The 20597-nt window shown below is 36.9% G+C and overlaps 1 protein-coding gene across 1 annotated transcript; it reads right to left on the reverse strand.

The window, feature by feature from the left end:
- Window positions 1–8786: 8786 nt before the first annotated feature.
- Window positions 8787–9637, reverse strand: LOC105045028 (uncharacterized). The gene has a single exon (XM_010923191.4). The coding sequence runs from the start codon at window positions 9507–9509 to the stop codon at window positions 8943–8945; it is 567 nt and encodes a 188-aa protein (XP_010921493.1). The 5' UTR covers window positions 9510–9637; the 3' UTR covers window positions 8787–8942.
- Window positions 9638–20597: the final 10960 nt, after the last annotated feature.

The raw sequence follows: 20597 nt of genomic DNA on the forward strand, positions 1-20597 counted from the left end.
TTTTTTTGGGCCCAACAACCTACTACAAGGGCCCCAGTACCCAGACCCAACTACACTAAGGGAGCTTATAAACCGATTCCATGCCCACAACAAGGACAAAACTCCCAATCTTCTTCAAATGCTGCACTTGAAAAGATTCTGTAAGAACTACAGATTTTGCACTCCTACACACAATCAATTGCAAAGCTAGAAGTCCAGGTAGGACAACTATCTACAGTCTTGAATAGGAGGAAGAAAGGCAAAACCACTAAAAAATTGACTGAGTCTGAACCAACCAAAGAGGAGGAGGACCTTAGGGCAAGGGATGAACCAATATCTTTAGCATTACCTCAATTACCCAAAGCTGCATTTTCGAGGGTATTATAATCCCCTATGCCATTTAACGAAAAGGATAAATTAGATGAAATGTTAGAACTATTTAAACAAGTTTAAATCAATCTCCCTCTTCTTGATGTAATAAAACAGGTCCCGACCTATGGTAAGTTCTTAAAAAATTTATGCACATAAAAATAAAAATTTAGAATACAAATCTCAAAAAAAATTTGTCTTGCTGAATAGACCAATTCAGTCTTCCAACATGCTACCCCTCCTAAACTTAAGGATCCAGATACCCCTATCAACTCTTGTATCATAGGGAACCTACACATTAAGAAAGCATTGTGAGATTTGGGCGCGAGTGTTAACCTTCTCTGGAGCACTATATATGACCTATTTAGATTTGAAGAATTGAAGCCCACGATGGTAACCCTATAATTAGCAGATCGATCAGTTAAGGTGTTCCATGAAATGTTGGAAGATGTGTTAGTAAAAGTGGATGAATTTTATTTCTCTGTAAATTTTCTAATGCTAGATATGGAATCAGATAGCAATCCCAGCCAAATACCTATCATCCTAGGTAGACCCCTCCTAGTAACTACCAATGCTTGTATAAACTGTAGGACTGGGGTTATGGATGTATATTTCAGAAACAAGAAACTGAGGTTGAACATTTTTAATGCAGCACAAGGACCACCCCCTTTTGACCATGGTGAGGTCAATTTGCAAGAGAAAATTATAGAGGACAAAACTCCTACCTTGCTCGACTCAGATGCTTTATAAGAATGTCCGACTCATTTTAATGTGGATGCTTTTGATATCGATGAATACATCAATGAGATGAACAATTTGATTGATACGCTCTATTCTTTGGCCACCCCATCATGGATTGAGAAATAGGGGACATTACTTGACCTCTTCAATACTCCCTTAGCTATCTCCCTATCATCAGCATTAGAATTAGAGCCACTTTTAGGATCCAACGACACCTTCCCAAGGACCATTGCAACAATAGATTACATTGCATCTGATCTAACCCCTAATCAGGAAGTGCAGCTTTTAGGTGACCATATAGGGGTTATGGAATAGACCGTTATTGAACTAAGCAACATTGACCCCTTTATCCACATACAACAGGTTTATGGGAAAACTGATGCACATGAAAAAATTTTAAGGAGCTTGAACCTGATTATATGGGACATAGATGAATGCGAGGTGGTGAAATGGCCTGACCAGAACCCAACATGGTAAGAAGCTGAATGGTGTGTCTTGATAAAGTAGTCAACTTTCATACTTTCTTCTTATCGCCCTCCATGAGCAAATGGCCAATGTGCATAATCATGTCTTGATAAGCATAGCCATACTGCGTTGACTAAGCCCATCTATTGGGTGAAGCCGGTTTATGAACCACCACGAACCTTGACTTGATCTGACTGAAGATCTTAAACTTAACGCTTGTGGAAAGGCAACCCAATATTTTATTTTTCAGTTATCCAGCTTTTATTCTATAGGAATCTAATAAGGACGACTAGCAAAGTTGGGAGGAGAGCAACATCAACATCCGATGAGGGCTCATGGAAAATATGTAAGAATTTACAAATTACAGCAAATCAGGTGGTATCCCTCTTTTTATATTTTTTTAAAAAAAAATTTTCTTCTATTCGAGATAATAAAAATTAAGTTGGGAGAAAGAATAACTAACAGTAGTTTGAATGAGTCCTCAAATATGATCAGAAATAATTAGCTCTATGTATCCAAACTTTATCTCGATTAGAAGTTAATTAGGTATTGTAATCAATGATTGATTAGGTTTAGATAATTTTAGAGATACTGAGGGATAATTTATTAAAAAAATCTAATGAATGGTAGGATTAGATCAGACTAAACTATGGAGTGATTCTAAAACTCTTTTTTTGCCTATCTCAATGAAGAATTTGCTTCATGCGGGTTGGGTGGAAAGGTTGAGGCATACAAAAATTTTCTTTAGTATTTACAAAAAACTAAAAATTCATCTTAATAAAATAGATTTTTAGTATTTCTTACTGAGTAACCAAATCTCTTTGCCTAAGCAAGCGTTGTTGTTCACGTCAAAAGATGAGAATATAAAAAAATCTCTTGTAGAGTCAGTCTTAACTCATGACCTTTTTGACTTGAGTCAGTAAGCCTGAAGGGTATTCTATACTTAACGCCCTAAAGCCAACTAGTTTGAGAGTCATTGGCCTAAAGCTCGCTACAAGTATCAATTAGAAAGTTTAAAGGTTAGAACATTGCACAGACTGTACATATAAATATTTAGAAAAAAAATAATGGATAATAAGGGTACTAAATTATAAGAAGATAATAAATCCAGCTCACATCAAGTTAGAAGATTTAAAGAGTAAAGTGAAGAATTGATGAAAGAAGATCTTCAATAATTTTTATGACTAACACTTAACTATTAATTAGATCGAATTAGAAATCTAATGAAGTATCTCTTCAATAGTCTGATCGGATATCCACTATCTTTAGAGATATCTAACCTAACTTTTAATTCAAGATCGAGTTGGTACCTATTGCTAATTTTTTTATTTTACTTGAAGACTAGTAAAATTCAAGTTGGGGGGTGTAATGAATACTTGAATTAAGTCACTAGAGACACATAATTCTATTTAGTTGCTCTTTATTTATTAAAATTTAATATACTTTAGTCTATTTTATAGGTAATTAAGAGTTTGGATCCATACGATTTAAATTGAACTCAATCAGATCAGAATCCAGTGAATTAGGCAACCAGCTCCCATTCGAGTGCGAACGCGACTTAAAGATCAAGGATCAAGAAGCAATCTCTCTAATCAAGAATCCATATTAGAAGATATATAGAACCAAATATGAACACGACTTAAATATCAAGGATTCAGATTAAAAGATCATTCTTCATAAAAATCAAGTGTGAACATGACTTATTAATCGACGAGAAGAAGCAAGATGCTTGATTTAAGGATCCTTATTCATGCTCCCACCTCTCTTTTCATGAAACCCTAATTATTGGCCCCTATTCATCTCACGATGAAACTTCTTAGGCACACCTCATATTCCACACTTTCTTCTCTTTTCTTTCTTACACAAATCGTGCCCCCTCTCTTCCTTTTATTACACGCCAAGACAAAAAAAGCCTGCGCTCATTTTCTCTTATGCACAAAACCCTAGTGCCGTCTAGGCCTCTCTCTCATGCGTCACTACTCTTTTTTTTCTTAATTCTCATCTCCAAATCTTAAAAGACTACTCTCCACTCTATAAATAAGGCCTCAAGGCCTCCTTTAAGGATCCATCAGCCTTCTCAATGCCAATAAGCCTTCTTTACGTCTAAATCCCCATAGCCTTAGGTTCCACGCCACAGCCTTTTTTCGCACCAACCTTTTATTCTCAAATTTTTTGCTAGCCATAGGTACAATCTTTTTTTCTCAAACTCTATCATCCCAAACCTCCATCAGCCCCCTACAAACCATAAAAACCTCACATTGAAAAGCCTCCAAAAAGTCCTCCGAATGTTTCTCTCTTTCCCGCCCTATGGACTGTAGCCTAAAAATTTCAGCAACCCTCTTCCACCTTCTAACCTCTTCCAAATCCACTTTTCTCAACCTATTCTCCACCAAATCTCATCCTCTTACTACTGAAAGTCTTTTTTAAGTTTGAGAAAAAGAATCTTCAAAATCCAGGATGCAGATCATGGTGAAGAATCTCTCGATGACTGGCTAGGCAACCATATCTCAGGAGATCTCTATAATTTTATTTTGATAGTGCATTTTATTGTGAGATTTTATATATTCCTCTTAAATATACAATGAAGATTGATTTTATTTGCTTCTATTTTTGTATCTTTATTTTTTTGCATAAGTCTTTAATCTAGAATAATCTATCATCCTTGGGATGAGTTGTAATCTACGGATATAGTTCGTGCTCTTGGGATAGACTATCTTTAGATAAATATCTCTCTTTTGTATCTAGATAATTTAGACTGGCCTATAACTTTAAGAGATAGATCGCGATCTAACGGATATGGGTCATGCTCTCTAAGATAGATTATATTTTTATTGTTTAGATATCAAAGCAACGATATGTTAAGAAGAATACCAACTGTCGAATAAGAAAACAATTGAGATCTTAAGAACTTCTCTCATATTTGAAGTTAATCTTTAATTAAGTTATTTATTTTCTTACTCAATTATTTAGTAGTCTTCTAATTAATCAACTTCTATTCATCTTCAATTTAAGATTAAAATAACTCAACTGTAACAACGCGATCCCTGTGGATACGAATCCGACTCACTACTATCTACATAGTTTTGAGTTAGTAATTCATTTTTGACACCTACGACAGCGATCAGGCTTGTCCTTGGATTTTTCCAGGTCAAAGAAAAGCCCCAAGGTAGGGTATAAAAAGTAAAAAAAAATTGGTTCTTCCATCCATGGATGGAAGATAGGAGATAAATGATAGATCTTTTCTCGGATTGAAAAACCACCAATCTTTGATCTTTTGGTATGGACGAAGGATGAAAAAAACACGAAAGAGTGAAGGTCGAGGATTGGTCAAGATCATGTGGCATGATAAAGAAAAATTGATAATTAGCTGAATGGAGTTTGGAGCCAGCTATGCAGGATAAATTCCATAATAGTCAAGGAGATTCCAGACAAACTCTGGAATCGAAAAATGAAGATCGACCTGAAGGTCCTTTATATAAATTGCCATTTAGTTCGAAGGAGGAGAACACACTTGACCATCCAAATCAAGCGTAAAGAGCTAAATTTACTTTGGAATACGATATTGCTTCTGGAATCGAATGACATTGGATTTAAATAAGGAAGAAGCTTCCACATCTAGATCTGAAGGAGAATTATCAATCGGGTCATCTGATCGACTATCCTGAGAAGGTTCATCTACTCTAACCTTCCCCTTACCTTTCTTATTATTACTGGTCATTACAAATAGTGAAGAAATAAATTGAAGAATGCAAGAAAGGAAAGAAAAGAAGGAAGGAGAAACCTAACCTGATAACTAAAAAAGATTAGGGATCACGAAAATGTAGGAGGAAGAAGAAAATGCCCTTAGCACCCACGAGAAAACCCTCATTTGCAAGGGAGCAGCAGGCAAAATTGCAGTAGAAGGCTTAAAGTAAAGAAAGCAGTCTTATATATATTAGATCCGTCGATGGTCGGGATAAATTCATTCGAATCAAGATTATCCCAGATTTTGACATGTGGCGATGTCTGGACCAATTATCAGTCAAATCTTTCAACGCACCTCCCATCTGATTATCCACATCATCACTATCCGCATGAATAGTTAAGAGCCAATAATAATTAGACGTATGACGATAATCGACTAGTCAGAATCAAATCGATCGGATCGTCCGACTGCCTAATTGCTTGCAGTATTAAATAGCCGTCCCCTCAAATCGACATCCCAATGATGATCGTACAACCATCGAAACGACAAAACGATTGGAGACCTTTCGATTTTTCGAGGGAATCATTAATACCTACAGCCGAATCGACTGCAGAATCAGAGCTCGAGATATAACTCCCATCATCCGATGTATCAGGCCACATATCAAGTCACCTTGGACTTAGGAGTGGGGGGTAATTGTTGAGGCAATCGAACCTGCTCTCCTTGATTCACAATCGGCCAATCGACTATATATCAGTGACTGACGATAGGCCATCAAAGCAGGATTGCTGAATGAGTTCCGATTCACTACAACACCTACAATCCATCATCCGACTTTCATTCGACCTAATGGATATGGATTACCGACTATCAATCAGTAAGCCAATTGAATGTCGGCAACTCTCAATCGACTTTTCTGACCGTGATAATCATTCCATTTGTCAAAATTACCTATATACAATCGACACATTAAGATCGCCGACATACAGTCGGTATATCAGAAACTACAAGTGCAAAAGATACGTAACGGCTATATATATGATCGTTAATGGGCGCAAACCGCCCACCCCATGATCACATGATGTCGAAATAAATGAGACCCATATGCTTAACCGTTACAGACGGTTATCAATAGTTTGTCTATAAAAAGAAGGTAAAAGAACAGTAATGATAAGACACTTTTGGACTGATACTCTGCTACACTTTACATTCAATTTTTTGTTCGGCTACTTTCCACTAATTTAAGTATCGAAGGATCTTCGCCGGATACAACTCCAGCCAGTGGACTTCTTTTGGTAGGTAGTTCTTCACCGGCGATAGGTGCAGTTGGGGATTGGCCGCAACAAAACCAAAATGCAAAATGATTGTAGCACCTTAATTTAGGTTGAAGACTCGATTGATTTAGATCTAAAAAACAGTAATCATGGCAGATTGGCCGTGATTGCTTTTATCAAAGCATCATCGGATGGTCGCCTGTGCGTGTAAGATACTAACCGGGTCATTGGTGCATGTTGTAGCAATTAGGCTTCTTGTTGCTTCGAGTCCAGCTCGTTTTGAAAATTTTCCTGGGTGTATTGAACTTGGGTTGTCCGTGATCGAATATCCGAAAGCCGCCTGCGGTAATTGCATGGCCAGTACCAATGTCCAGCGTTGCTTTTGACGTAAATACTTGAAATTTTGCCTGATGCGAAATTCAAAGAGGCTAAAAAAGTTTGTCGCCGCGTCTGTCGGCGTAGCCTAAAAATCCGAAATAGACAGAAGGGGAAGACGAAATTTGTGAGTAAAGTGCACGTTTGCTTGTCGGTCTTCGGTGCTGTTTCTTGCCGAAGGGAATCTGAGATCCCGCATTTTCTTCTTTTGAGGGATGAAAGCGTGAACATTAGGAAATATTACAGCAATATTTTTTGACTTTTCGTAAAAAATATTTACATCCAAAGACTTACAATTTTTTTCAACTAAAACCCCAAAACTTAATTTTTACTTGCAATACCATCCAGCCTCTAAAACTTAGCGCTATGTACCAAGGTTATCTAATTGTAAGGTGGTCTCCTTTTTTTTTTTTTTTTTGCTTTTTAAAAACTCCCCTCGTTTAATCCAGATGGAAAGGATGTTAATGAATGTCGAAATTATATCATGTGGGAATTATGTATTCATGAATGGATGGCTAAAATTGTAATTGACAACTAAATTTTAGGATCTATTTAAAAAATAAAAATTTTAGAATGTAAATATTTTTTATAAAAAAATTAAAAAGATGCTGCTATAATTTTTTCTAAATATTATCAAATAGAATCAGTGCCGCCAAGAACCATGCGTTGTTACTTGCAGCCCATCTGACCGCACCTATCAAACGCAGTCACCAGATGTAATCGGCTTCAAAAAATCATTCAATTAGCCCCATCGCTCTATGTCGAGCTGGATAAAATTGGAATCAGGTCACGTTTAAATTAGGTTTAAAAAGATTAAACAAAATCCAATCCACTTCCATTTGAACCGGATTTTTATATGGTCACGCAAACTTCAAAACAGTGTCTTAGAAAATTAAGACTGCAAATGGGCCGGGTCGACTCAGGACCCGACCCAGTTCGATCCATTTGGATCCGATCTAAATCATTTTAAAAGACTCGTGGGACTGAATTGGATTTTAAAATTAGATTCATTCAATATTTCAGATCGAATCTGAATTTATTGAATTCGAATCCAATCCGATCCAAATTCAACATTGAATTCAACATGTAAACTATAGAATAAATAGAATAAGATTAGAATTTCAAATACTTTTGTAATATTATTATTTTTCGTATAGTTTCATTCAATTTGACTATAAAATTTTGAAAATTTCCTTATAAATTAATAATCAAAATAAAATAATATTTATTTTTTTGTCATAAATTTCATTTATATTGATTTATTATACCAATAAGATCCAATCAAAATTTAGATCCGAGTTGGATGCAAAATTGTTAGATTGAAACTGGATTATACATGAATCTGATCCGATCCAAATGATCCAATGAAATAGATTTTTTGATTATAAATCTGATCCGATCCAATTCGATTTTCAATTGGATTGGATCTAAGTATAATATTAAAATTCGATCAAAAAATTAGATCGGATCGGGGTCATGAGTTAGATCGGAGTTACTCATGATTCAATCCGATCTAATCTATTTGCACTCCCATAGAAAATACAAAATGATGCAGACCAAGGGGCACCATGGACACAACGGATGTGTGCATTTTCAAGCGTAATACATTTTTTCTTTAGTCAAATAAACTGAAGAAAACGAATTTACAGCGTAACTTGCGACCGCCCTAGATCAATTTTGTTCTCTACTCGACATCTCGACTTTAGAATCTAGTTTCCCATTCGGAATTTATCATTCCGCAAAACAGCTTTTCTCATATATATATATATATATATATATATATATATATATATATATATATACTCTAGAAAGTCCACATTGACATCTCAACCACTGCGAAGATTTAGAGCGTAGCTATCGTGCGGTTCCCATCAGACGGCTTTCATCCAACCACAAAGTTTTTAAAAAAACAGAAAATTGTAATATTAGCCAACTAGTTTCCCATTTCCACAAGTTCTTTGTTTCTTTTTTTGATAAGACAGTTCTTTGTTTCTTTCTTACCATCCCATTTTCCACAAGTCTTTTGTAAGAACAAGGGACAACACAAAGCTCCATCAGATGGCGGGCACAGATTCCGCTTGCCGCGAGAAATCGGACGGCCCACAGAACAACACATCGGCATAATCGAACAACCCATCGTCCACAACCACGCCGTCCTCCTCCGCCGGCCGGATTCCGAATCCAAGCGCATCGTAACACCCCGAAATCTCGTCATCGAAACTCCAGATCTGACCGAACCCCGCGCTCTCCGCTGCCTCCTCCTTATCGGCCCCCGCAGTGGCCGCCGGCTCCAGCGACGACGACGACGACGCCGCCACGGGCGGGAGGCCGAGCTCGTCATCCGACGCCTCCAGAAGATACCCGAGCTCGGCCAGGCGCGGAGGATCGCTATGATCCGACGCCAATTCCACCCGCTTCCCAGGGGGGGAAATTTCCTCCTCGAGGCTCTTCATAACGGAGGCCAGGTCCCGGTTACCGGAGTTGGCCTCATCCTCATCGTCGTCGAGGATATCGAGAAGGAAGTCCGCGTGGAGGCGCTTCGCCTCCGGCGACAACTCCGGCTCCAACGATGACTCCTCTCGGCACCTCTTGTTGTTGCCGGAAACAGAAACTTCCGCCATGACGGACACAAGAAAGAAAGAAAGAGAGAACTTACAGGTGTATTTAAGGCAGAAAAGTAGGACAGTGTGAGAGAATCTCTAGAGAGAGAAGAGAAGGGAAGTAGGGGTGTTTTGGGATGACGGGGGGTGGCTTGGGGTTTATATAGGGACAGGAAGTTCTGGTCTGGTTTTGGGTTGAATTTTTTTGAATAAATAATATAATAAAATTAAACGAAGGATGACAAAAACGATAAGAGGAAGACGTCAGGGGCGTGGAGATCGGGATTCTACAGCGACGAACGTTTGGCGTTAATTAAATTTCTTCTCCGGTGGTGCGTCACGGGCTGATAACTGACCGGTTTTGAATTGAATTCTCGGGAGTTGGAGTTTGGGGGACACCGACCGCGTCAAAGCGGCTGGCTCGGCTGCTTCGTACGGCTTCGATTGGTGGGAAATTGTTCTGGCGGTCCGCAGTGGATTAGTTTCTTCCCGAGGGAGGTTGTTTTGTTTGACGAAATGATCTTAGCCGGAAGAGTTTTTTTTTCTTTTTCTGGAATTTTGACCGTTCCGTCCGCAAGGGGTCGGAATGCTGCGTTGGACACGCTCCGGATGCATTTCGTCAAAGTGGGTGGTGATTTAAATTTCTAAAAGTGGGAAATTTTCATCGATTACAGAAGTTGAGGAGGCTCATTCAAAAAAAGCGATTGGCACTTGGCGTTTTTTTTTTTTTTTTTTTTGTTTGGTAGAACAACTTGGCGCCTCTTTGATGAAATTGCCGGTGCAAATGATCCATTCCACTAACAGCATAAATTGTGTGATGCACATGGCTTGATATGTTTTTGAGCTGAAGGCTTCCACCATGAGCAATTTCTAAGTAAATGATATTACATTAGCCTCAAGTTGAAAGATTATATAAGTAAATTAATCTGCACAGCTCAGAGAATCTAGATTTCTCATGCAATCTTTTTGATTGAATATTTGGATATGGCAAAGTACAAATTTTTGGCTCATTAGAGACTACATGGATGGCCAGATGCCCATCTTGCACTCAATCAGAAACAAATATTAATTTCTCCCACTTGCACAACTATATAATGTATATATTTTACCACTAATATTACATTGCGAAATTCTTTGTGCATCGCGAACGGTATAAAAAATCCAACTAGAATGTACCATCTCATTTGATTGGTCCACGTAGTCATTACTTTTCAACGTGCATTTAGTATCTGCAGGTCAATTTTTTTATTTAAAAATTTTATATGACGAAAATATTTTTATTTTTTAAAAAAATTATGATATTATATGTCCATATTATAATATCCTGCGTTCATAACATAGACAAGATGTCATAATTTTTTTAAAGTATAGAGATATTTTTACCATTTAAAATTTTCAAACAAAAAAGTTAATCTGTAGGTATTAAATACATCTTAAAAAGTGGTTGGACAAAAATATTCCTCTAATGTTATAATATCTTATACCATATTATGATATTCTGGACTAGATTACGTCATAGGATGTCATAATTTTTTTTCAAAAAATAAAAATATTTTTTTATATAAAATTTTTAAATGAAAAAGTCGACCTACAGACATTAAATATATGTTAAAAAGTGGTGACAATGTGGACCAATCGGATAAGACGGTGCACTCCACGATGAATTTTCTACACCACTTGCAGTGCACAAAGAATTTCTCATATTACATTATATGCTTGGAACAAATATTATGGAGTGGCACAAGCGAAAACTTCATTATCCGGAAACTATAGGGTCCTAGATCCGGGTTGTTTGCGATTGTTCCTTCATTTGGAAAGAGATTTGTGCTTGCACTCTTACGGTGCTAGCACAAGTTACATGATTGATTGGAGATGGAGTTTTGATTTATATAAACCAATATGCTTGGATTTTTAACTTGTCTCTCTATTAATGATTGACCTATGGCAACATTGAGGTAGACGAACATCTATGGGTTTGTGATTTATTCATTACTGATAATAGAGACTAGAGAGTACAGGGCGCCATCCATGTTTTTAATAGTTTGCTTGTTGATCAGATTCTCACTATCCTGATGTCTGTCTATCAAACCTATGATTTGAGGGTGTGGGGTAACTCTTGCTGTCCTAAGGTCCCCATAAGAGACCACTCTAAGATATGCAGGGTGGCGCTGTATAGGAAGATCAAGATTGTTTGGAACTGAAGAGTGGTTGCTCATTTTAGGATGAGGCTTTTTTTTGGAAGGTTACTTAAAGCCGGCTTCCAACGTGCACGTTACTGCAAGATAGGGGCATGGATCCTTCGATCTCTTGCTCGATCTGCAAGTTGAAGAATGAGTTGACGAAGCATATCCTCCTGTATTGTCTAAGGGAGAGGCTGACTTAAAGGACAGTGGAGGGGCCAGTCTTGGGAGGTGAGTGGTAGCTCTTGGCTAGATCCTTTTCTAGATGCAATTCATCGGAGCATAGCTGAAGGGTCGACTTGTACTTAAAGGGGATGGAGGATGGCGTACGTTACTTATTAGATTTACTATCCATAAATAGTCTGATCTTCGAAGTCGAGATGGTGCCTGCACATTTGATACTAGAGAGAGCTATGTACTTGGCTGTAGAGTACTGTTATTTCAACGCTGTCGGTCCGTCCTTTAATGCTCTCGAGTCTTGAGACTTTCATGCTGCTTTTACAGCGAACCGAAAGATCATCCTTATTTTTGGAAGTTTTTTCTCTCGCAATTTGCTTCTTATATTGCTGAATACACCAATAACTGGACCTGACGATAAGATGAGATGTACCCATAAATCTTGTGAGATTTTCTATTTTCTGAATTTATAGATTGTATTCATACTATAATGATATAATTATCTATTTGTATCAAAAAAATTATTTAATCATACAATTATTTTAATATTATATAATAATTAAAATATTTTTAGAATCTTAAGTCGAGCCGCCCAATGCTGGCTGGCAATCAAGTGCGATCCCTCCTCACGCTGCCATATGTATATTTTCCGGCTCGACTTTAGCAAGCGTTTTCAGACCACAAACGGATACCTGCTTATGCAACAAAAACGGATCCCTGCTCCGTACACGCCTCAACTTCGTGGAAAAACGGCTGTCCGGTGTTCCGATAAGACCAGCCGACCCAACCGCAACCGCTTCCACGGTTGAAACAAGGGTGGCTTAAAGCCGGGCACGTTAGATGATGATCGACTGAGCCAAGCCGGAGGAGCCCACTATCAACCTCATCGCGCCTCCTCGATTTGCCCACTTCCCACCACGTCAGCGCAGCTGGCGCCGCGTGTAAAGGCCGCACGGCTCGTTCCTTGCCCACAGGTTTATCCGGTCGGAGATGAACGCTGTGGTGGACGTGACGACACGTGATGGTAGGCTGAGCCACGTGGGAACAGGGAAGGCGGTCGTGGGGAGGACCACCCTTTGGTCGTTGGAGCGGGGCGTGACCACCGGTGAATATTGATTTGTATTTAAATTGAGACGCGAGAGTAGGCATGAGAGCCGCTGCTCCCCGTTATGTATCGTATTTGAATCTTTCCGTTTTCTTTAATTACACAAAAAAAAATAAAATTAAAAAAATAATTTTTTTTACTTTTTTATTTAATATAATCAAATCATTTAATTTTTAAATTAATTTAATTCAGATCTTAATTATAACTTTTATTAACCTACTGTGACAAAGTAATTATGCGGTGGAACTTTGAATACAAAGAGAAGGTATAAATGGGTCAAGATATTGTATAATAATTTTATGATGATAGGTTAAAAAATAATAATAATCAACATTTAAATTAAATTAATTTAAAAATTAAATAATTTAAATATATTTAATATAAATTTAAAATAAAATTAAAAATATTATTGAAAAATTTTTTATAATAAAAATTATTTTTTTAGCGTGATAAAATTTAATTCAGTATTTTTATCGTGCGATATCTTTTACTGGCTTCAGTATGTTGCGGTCGATGGTGTTTTACTTCTATGCCGGAATCAAAGGAATAAAGAAAGAAAAATAAAGAAAAGAATATGGTGTGCCTTCTGGCATTAGAGAAGCGGTACACGTCACGCCGCCAATGGCGTTGTGATACGTAGCTGCAGGGTTTGTGCGTCTTGACATTAGGATTGGGTCCCCACTCCCCAAGCAGTCCTTGTGGCGCCATATTGAAGTGGCCGGTGCCTGTTTTTACGGTCGCTGGCTGCTGTCGGTGTGTGGATATGTATCGGCTTCCACCCACGCGCAGGGAATACTGGACCTGCCAACCAGCGTTCTTGACGTTACAAAGAATGGTAGTTTTATCGCAAGTGGGCCGGTAAACTTGTGCTCTCATCTCAAACCAGTATGAAATATAGAATCTAGATTCTAGATATCGAAAAAAAAAAAAAAAACCAACGAGATATTGGGTTGTATTTGGATTTCAAAATTAGACCAAAAAACTTATTAGATTTTCATATTAAACGGAGTTATATTTGTATCCAAAAAAAAAATTTAAATTATATATATATATATATATATATATATATATATATATATATATATATATATATATGCGTGCATGCACAAATATGTAAACATGCATGTCTATATATTTATTATTTTTAATCATAAACGAAGAAGAAAATCATATAGCGAGTAGTGAAATCATAGTCCATCTTTCCATCCAAAAAAAAAAAAAAAAAATCTTGTTCCATCGAACTCTTATCCATCTTATTATATATGTATGTTTCTAATATTTATTATGATTTAATAGTTTATACTGTCATGATTGTCATAAAATCTTTTTCATTCTTGATATTTTTTGGTTAATTAGATGCTTAGATGACAAAAGTATTACATGAATACAAGTTTGGAATTCAAATCTTGCATATTACTATTTTTTTTTTTGGATATAACTGTTTATATTTCTTTGTATCACAATTTATATGATAGAATGTTGCGTTCATTAAATAATTAACAAAAAAAAATCTCTTAAAGTGTAGCAAAATAATACGTTACATATCTAATTTCAACCTGAGACTCCACTTTTTTTATTCAAATTAAATATGGGTAAATAATTTTAATTAGGTTTAAGGTTGGGCATGGATCTAACAAATATATTTTGAGTTTATTTAAGGATATGGCTGAAACCAACTGACTGACACCCTTAGTTATTTTTTAATATTCTCTACAGCTTAGAAATATTGTTTGTAAAATAAATAATATTTTAAAATCTAAATATAGTGGTTGGATCAATATATCCAATCCATAATTCATTCCTGCTCATTAAGATCAAGATGTGATCCATAAAAAGACCCACCATCCCATCCTTATTTTTTTGTATCATAAGCTATAAATATATTTCGTACATGATAATAGATACTAAGTACATACCCCCATTCCAAACTTAAGACATGAAATTCTATCAATTTTTTGGTGTAGATATTTCGGCTACAATAAAATTATTATGACTATAAATTTTTTAATTTTGTTTGTATTTTTATATTTAAACTTTTTACTAAGTTTAGGTATCTATTTATAGTTATAAGATCAAACTATAATCTCTCTATGATTGAATGTTCACTATTTGAGCTAGATTTATATGCATTGAAATTTCATGCTAGGATGATCATGCAACTAAGGTGAATATCAAAGTTGGCTGTAGATTGCATTGCCTTAATATATGTAAACCTACCCTTTATTATTTTTGGGTGATAATTTGAGATGTGCAATGTTGGGTAAAATATAATCTAGATATATCGAAGATTGTTGAAATTAATTATGAACCCAACTTTAATAGAAAGCTTTAATCCCATGCATCTATTTCATTTGCTCTGATGGCACTATTCAATTGATTCTTGCGTATAGAACAGGGCATGACATTTATAAAATAAAACTTATATGTAAACTATAACATGCAAAAGTACAAATTACATGACAATTCCAAGTTAAATGAGATATGGTTGGATGCTAATTACTAAATAGTAGTGATAATCAAAGATTTAGAAATTAATTTTTTTATTTTTTTTTTATAATTTAACAAGAATCAAGTATTTATCCTGCACGTAGTTTTTTTTTTCCTCTTCTTTTTTTTTTTTACAGTGAAAATGAAACTTAGCACCAAGCCACCAGCACTCTCTCCATCATCTTATTCTTCCCCCATGGTATAAAAAAGAAAGACCGGTGACATCGTTCTAATAAAATTCTCTTGTTTTGTGATCAAGCAATTGAAAAATGGATGTTTCCCAGATAATTGATGAAATTTTCTAGATGATTAGCTGGCCAAGGTGAATTGCAACCATACGTCTCTAAGTTCGTAGAGTGACCAAGAGGCACCGTGCCATCCCGGCCATCCTAGCTAATGCCTCTTCGAATTGACGCTTGGAATAGAAAACTACGTACTACAGGATCTGATAAAGGTGGTGGTTGGCAAGTTGATTTGTCTGGTACAGTCAACATACAATTCAGCCTAACCCGGCATTGAGTTTGCCGGACCAAGAGACAGACGCTGAACCATTCCAAATATGCGTACGGTGTTTATCTGCCAACATTGTCTTTTTCTAAAGCTGTTGATCCAGAGCCTCGACATGCTGCCGAATATGCCTGTGGAATCTTTCACCGGCCCTTCAAATCCCACGTTCAAAGCTTCATATTTAAAGAACCTATACTCTTGTCTTAATAAGTTTCCTAAATAATGCCATGTTATGTCACCAAGTTTTCTGCCATTTCTTAGTTCTAGTATAATATTTTTAATATTTCGTCTTTTCTCTACGGTTCTAGTTTATTGGCATCATGCTTGGAGGGTAGGGTGTCATCGAATTAAACAAAAATTTTGATTGTCCCCATTTCATGCCCATCATGTTCTTATTTTTGTATGGTTGACTAAATTTGTATAGAAAGAAGTGATACCGAACGTTGTTTTAATTTTTTCCATGGTGGAGGACGGCAAACTCTGTTTCATTGTTTTAAACATCACCAAGCATTTGAAAACATCCTAATTTTAAATTCCGTCCACAATACGTTATTGTCTTTGGGGTACTGCTTTGCTTTCTTTGGTTTGGGGTTAGGATGATGGCTTGTTACACAATTGAATCAAAGATTTAGTTGTCCAGAAACACACAGATTTTTTTCAACCATGCGACCGTTGGTTTAGCTTTGACCATGACGGTTTGCCTCATTGTTTAAAAACTAGACAATTCAAATCAGGAATCCCCGATCTAGAACTTATCGATTAGATTCCTAATTGGCCTTTTTGTATCGTAGTGAATGAATCAGTCGAAAACTCAAAATACAAATCGGTCACTTAGTTGAGTTTTTAAGTGAATTGATGATCCAACTTAATCAAACTTTTATAGTTAATTTGTTCTCAGAAATATGTTCAATTTATATTACAGGCACCTGGATAAATATTTTTTTATTATTTTATTTAATTGATTGATATATCTTTATTTTTTTATAATTTACATATAATTTAATAATATATCAATATATTTATTATATCTATCAAAATCTGATTACCTATATCTATTCATCGTATATTAATTATTTTTATTGCGAGTTACTTATCTGAGTTGCCAATCTACTCGGATCACTCGAATCAAGTTTTCATATTTTCAACATTAGCTTAGCTTTTCCGTTTTGCAAAATATTTTGACTATCATTTCACTTTTAAAAAGACAAGATAAGCTGGTCATCTTCAGGCATAGTGGAGGTGGAGGATCTAGGTCTTCTTATCCTCCTGGTTGCCGTCTAGACTCTAGCTATAACTAAGGTTTCTTTGAAAAATTAGAAAATATCCACCCGTTAAGTTTGCATGTTGTCCCCTATTAGAAAAATGGTGTTAAAAGCATGAAAAAAATAGGGAAAAGTGAGCAATTAATTTTTGTCAGATACATCAATTTTTTTAATATTTAAAAGCTGGGGAGACACACCAAGATTTTCCATGCTGGGTCACCACGCGTTTGATACCCACTTGATCCGGTTCCTTCAACGAACATTAATATAATGTTTCAAAGTTACGCTACAAGCCACTACTCCCATCTCGTTCCATACTCGGGTGCTTTCTGGAACCAGTTTGACTACTTTATCCCACACCTCACCGTTTCACATCTCTTCCTCTCTTTTCATGGGGCAAAAGGATTCCCAATTCCTGAAACCCCTGTACCTTCCTGTCCCTTCTATCCCCATCTCCATCCTCCATCCTGTCCACTATTTAACTTTTGACTCCTTTTCCGGTCTCAAATTCTTCTTCAGTCTCTCCCCTCAACTCCATCTTTATTACCAAATTCTAGGCGTTCATATCTCAAATTTGTTCAAATCAAGCGATGGTCTTCATTGCACCGTGACCAAGAGATGATGTCCATTGTTCCATGACCAAGAATAGGACATTGTAGCCAAAGAGTTTGACCTGGAGAAGGGAAAAGGAGGGATGGGTTCTTGCAATAGAGGCAAGGAAGAATGCGACCGCAGTAGAAGTACCGAAGGAGGGAGGGAGGGGGCGGGCACGGGAGAGGGTTGAAGCTTGAAAAAGAAAACGGGAAATGAATGTAGGGGCAGAATTGAAATATTATTGACATTTATCAGAGGCACCCTATGCCACCGTAGGATGTGGTGTACTCATGCATGACCACCATCAAAGAATGCACGGCTATAAAATAATATATAGCACAGCCTATGTTCCTGTGCATGCTGTTTGATGGCCTTCTATTCCCTTGATGCCCTAGGCTTATCAAAGATATGGCAAGTCGGATAAAAAGGTTAGGCGTGGCTTCCTAGCTTTCTTTTTTCCCAATAACAACTAATTTTGTTCTTTAAGAAATAATGCATGTTATGCTTCAAAAGTTTAAATTGCCTAAATAAATTTTTTCTCTTTTATTATTATTATTTTTTAACATAAATCTGTTTATGTGCTAGACTCGCACCGCCAAATGCTTTGAGTTGATTCTGTTTCGGATGATACAATATAAAAATCCATAGGAACAGAGCCAAGCTTGTTCGTTGTTACATAATCTCCATGATTATGACTCACGGTACCATGGCGCACAGTTTTAGAGCACACAGTTTTAAAGAATGATGTAAACTTATTTTTCCGGATATTATAATTCTTTCAACTTATCTCAGGTACGTGACCGCATATATAAACTAATCCCAACGGGATTGTAAGACACATCTTAATTATTGCAAACAAATTACTCAATCAACATGATGGAAGATTTCTGATGTTATATGGTGATTTTTGAAATATTTATGGCAAGTGAAAGTATAATACCCAATCGGTGAAATATAATTCAATTTTAAATTTCATAGTATATTTTTTATTATATATATTTAATTCCATTATAATATCCGGCAACAACTATTATGGTAGGCACTACAGATGCAAAATGTGCGGATGATGGTTGCAATACAAAAGTGTTTCAGCGCCAATTGTCCTAACTTTTTTTTTCCTTTTTTTGTTAATTCAATGTGCTCTTTTATAATTTTTTTGAAAAATTATCTTTTAACCTCCTCAATTTCACTCATATTCTGAATTACTTTAAAAGGTCTTAATTGCATCCTTAAAATTACTTTCCATTGAAATCTACCCCTTCGTCCATATCTCCTACAACACCATTAACAGCTATACCAAAAAAAAACCAAAAAAGACAGCTATTCCCAACCAACCATACGCTTGTTTATTTAAATATATTTTCCTCCAAATTTAAAAAAAAAAAAAAAAAAAAAAAAGAACTGCTGAAGATCTGTTCGGATTTTTCTATATAATTGGCCCAGTCTGAAACTATTTCTAAGTATTTTATGAACATAGGCCTGATCTGACCTATTATCTTTGATATTATTAGTTTTATTGATCCAATCCATAAGCTACAGAACGGACTAGGCCCATATTTATAAAATATCCAAGTGCAGTTTTAGAGTGAGCCAGGCCCGTAGGAAAATCGAAACGGGCCGTAGTTGTCGTACGAAAATTATTATTTTGATTGCCAGAGTGTCGATCTTTCCGAGCCCTGTCACCTCCTGTCTTGGGGTCCAGACGTTGCAGCCATAAACAGTAGGGCTCACGGGTGGTCGCAAAACGAATCAGAGGAATTCACCTTCACCGAGCTTGCCACCGCCGCTAAAAACTTCTTTTTGCGGAGCAAAATCAGCCCCAGAAGTCGCGGCATTGTCTGAAAAGTCATGCAGCTCGACGGGTGCGAGGTGGCGATCATGAAAGTAAATCTGGTCCCAGAAAAAGAAATTCAAGAGGGCGTCTTCTAGTCGGAGGTGGCATTCCTCTCGCGGCTCTACGACAAACACCTGGTGGGCATGTTGGGCCGAGCAAATTGAAGTGTCAAGCTCTGTCACGACCACCTCCATTCTCAGGAGGCCACTTCCACCTTCCTGAACTCTTGGAAGATGCGGATAAAAGTGTTATTAGAAGCAGCAGGGGGACGAATACCTTCATAACCGTGCCATCGATCATCCATAGAGACATCAAGCCGTCCAACTTGGGGCAATGTTAATAAGCCGGAGTCGGAGGGAGGCACCTCTTGATGAGGGTGTTGGGCTGGTGGGTGCATGGACTGGGAGTGCTACGGGCTCCACCATTGGACGGCGAAGCTTTCGATCTTTTTTACATGGCTGGAGATAAGAGAGCAGGTTAGCTACTCTCCTGGATGTTATTTGTTCCATTGCCTTGAATGATTCCAAGATCATTAGCCACATTTTTTTCTCTTTGTTTTGCAAATATAGATGCATATATATATTTCTTATGACTTGGTTTGGGAGGTTCCCCGTACAAGTACCGGGATTGATACATCACGAGAGAGTTATGGCTTCCCCTCCTCCCTCTCTTCTCGTCTATTATTGTTCTTACATCCTCGCCTTTCGATCGGGGGTTCATGAGCTACGTCCAAGCCAATCCCTCCCCGCTCAACTCTCCCCACCACGGCCTTGAGAAAGATGAAATAAGACTATAGCTATGTTGCCGGCAGCGATCGTTAAGACGTGGCGGAAGGCCAGCGATGGCCAGCATAATAGAGGCTTTGCGTTTCTCCTCCTCTCCGTTTTAGTTAGGAATATTTTAAAAAAATTTACGAAAAAATTATAAAAATATCCCTCAATTTTAATTCAATTTTATTCGCAT

The sequence above is a fragment of the Elaeis guineensis genome, chromosome 2 (assembly GCF_000442705.2).
Source record: "Elaeis guineensis isolate ETL-2024a chromosome 2, EG11, whole genome shotgun sequence".
Classification (NCBI taxonomy): Eukaryota; Viridiplantae; Streptophyta; class Magnoliopsida; order Arecales; family Arecaceae; genus Elaeis; species Elaeis guineensis.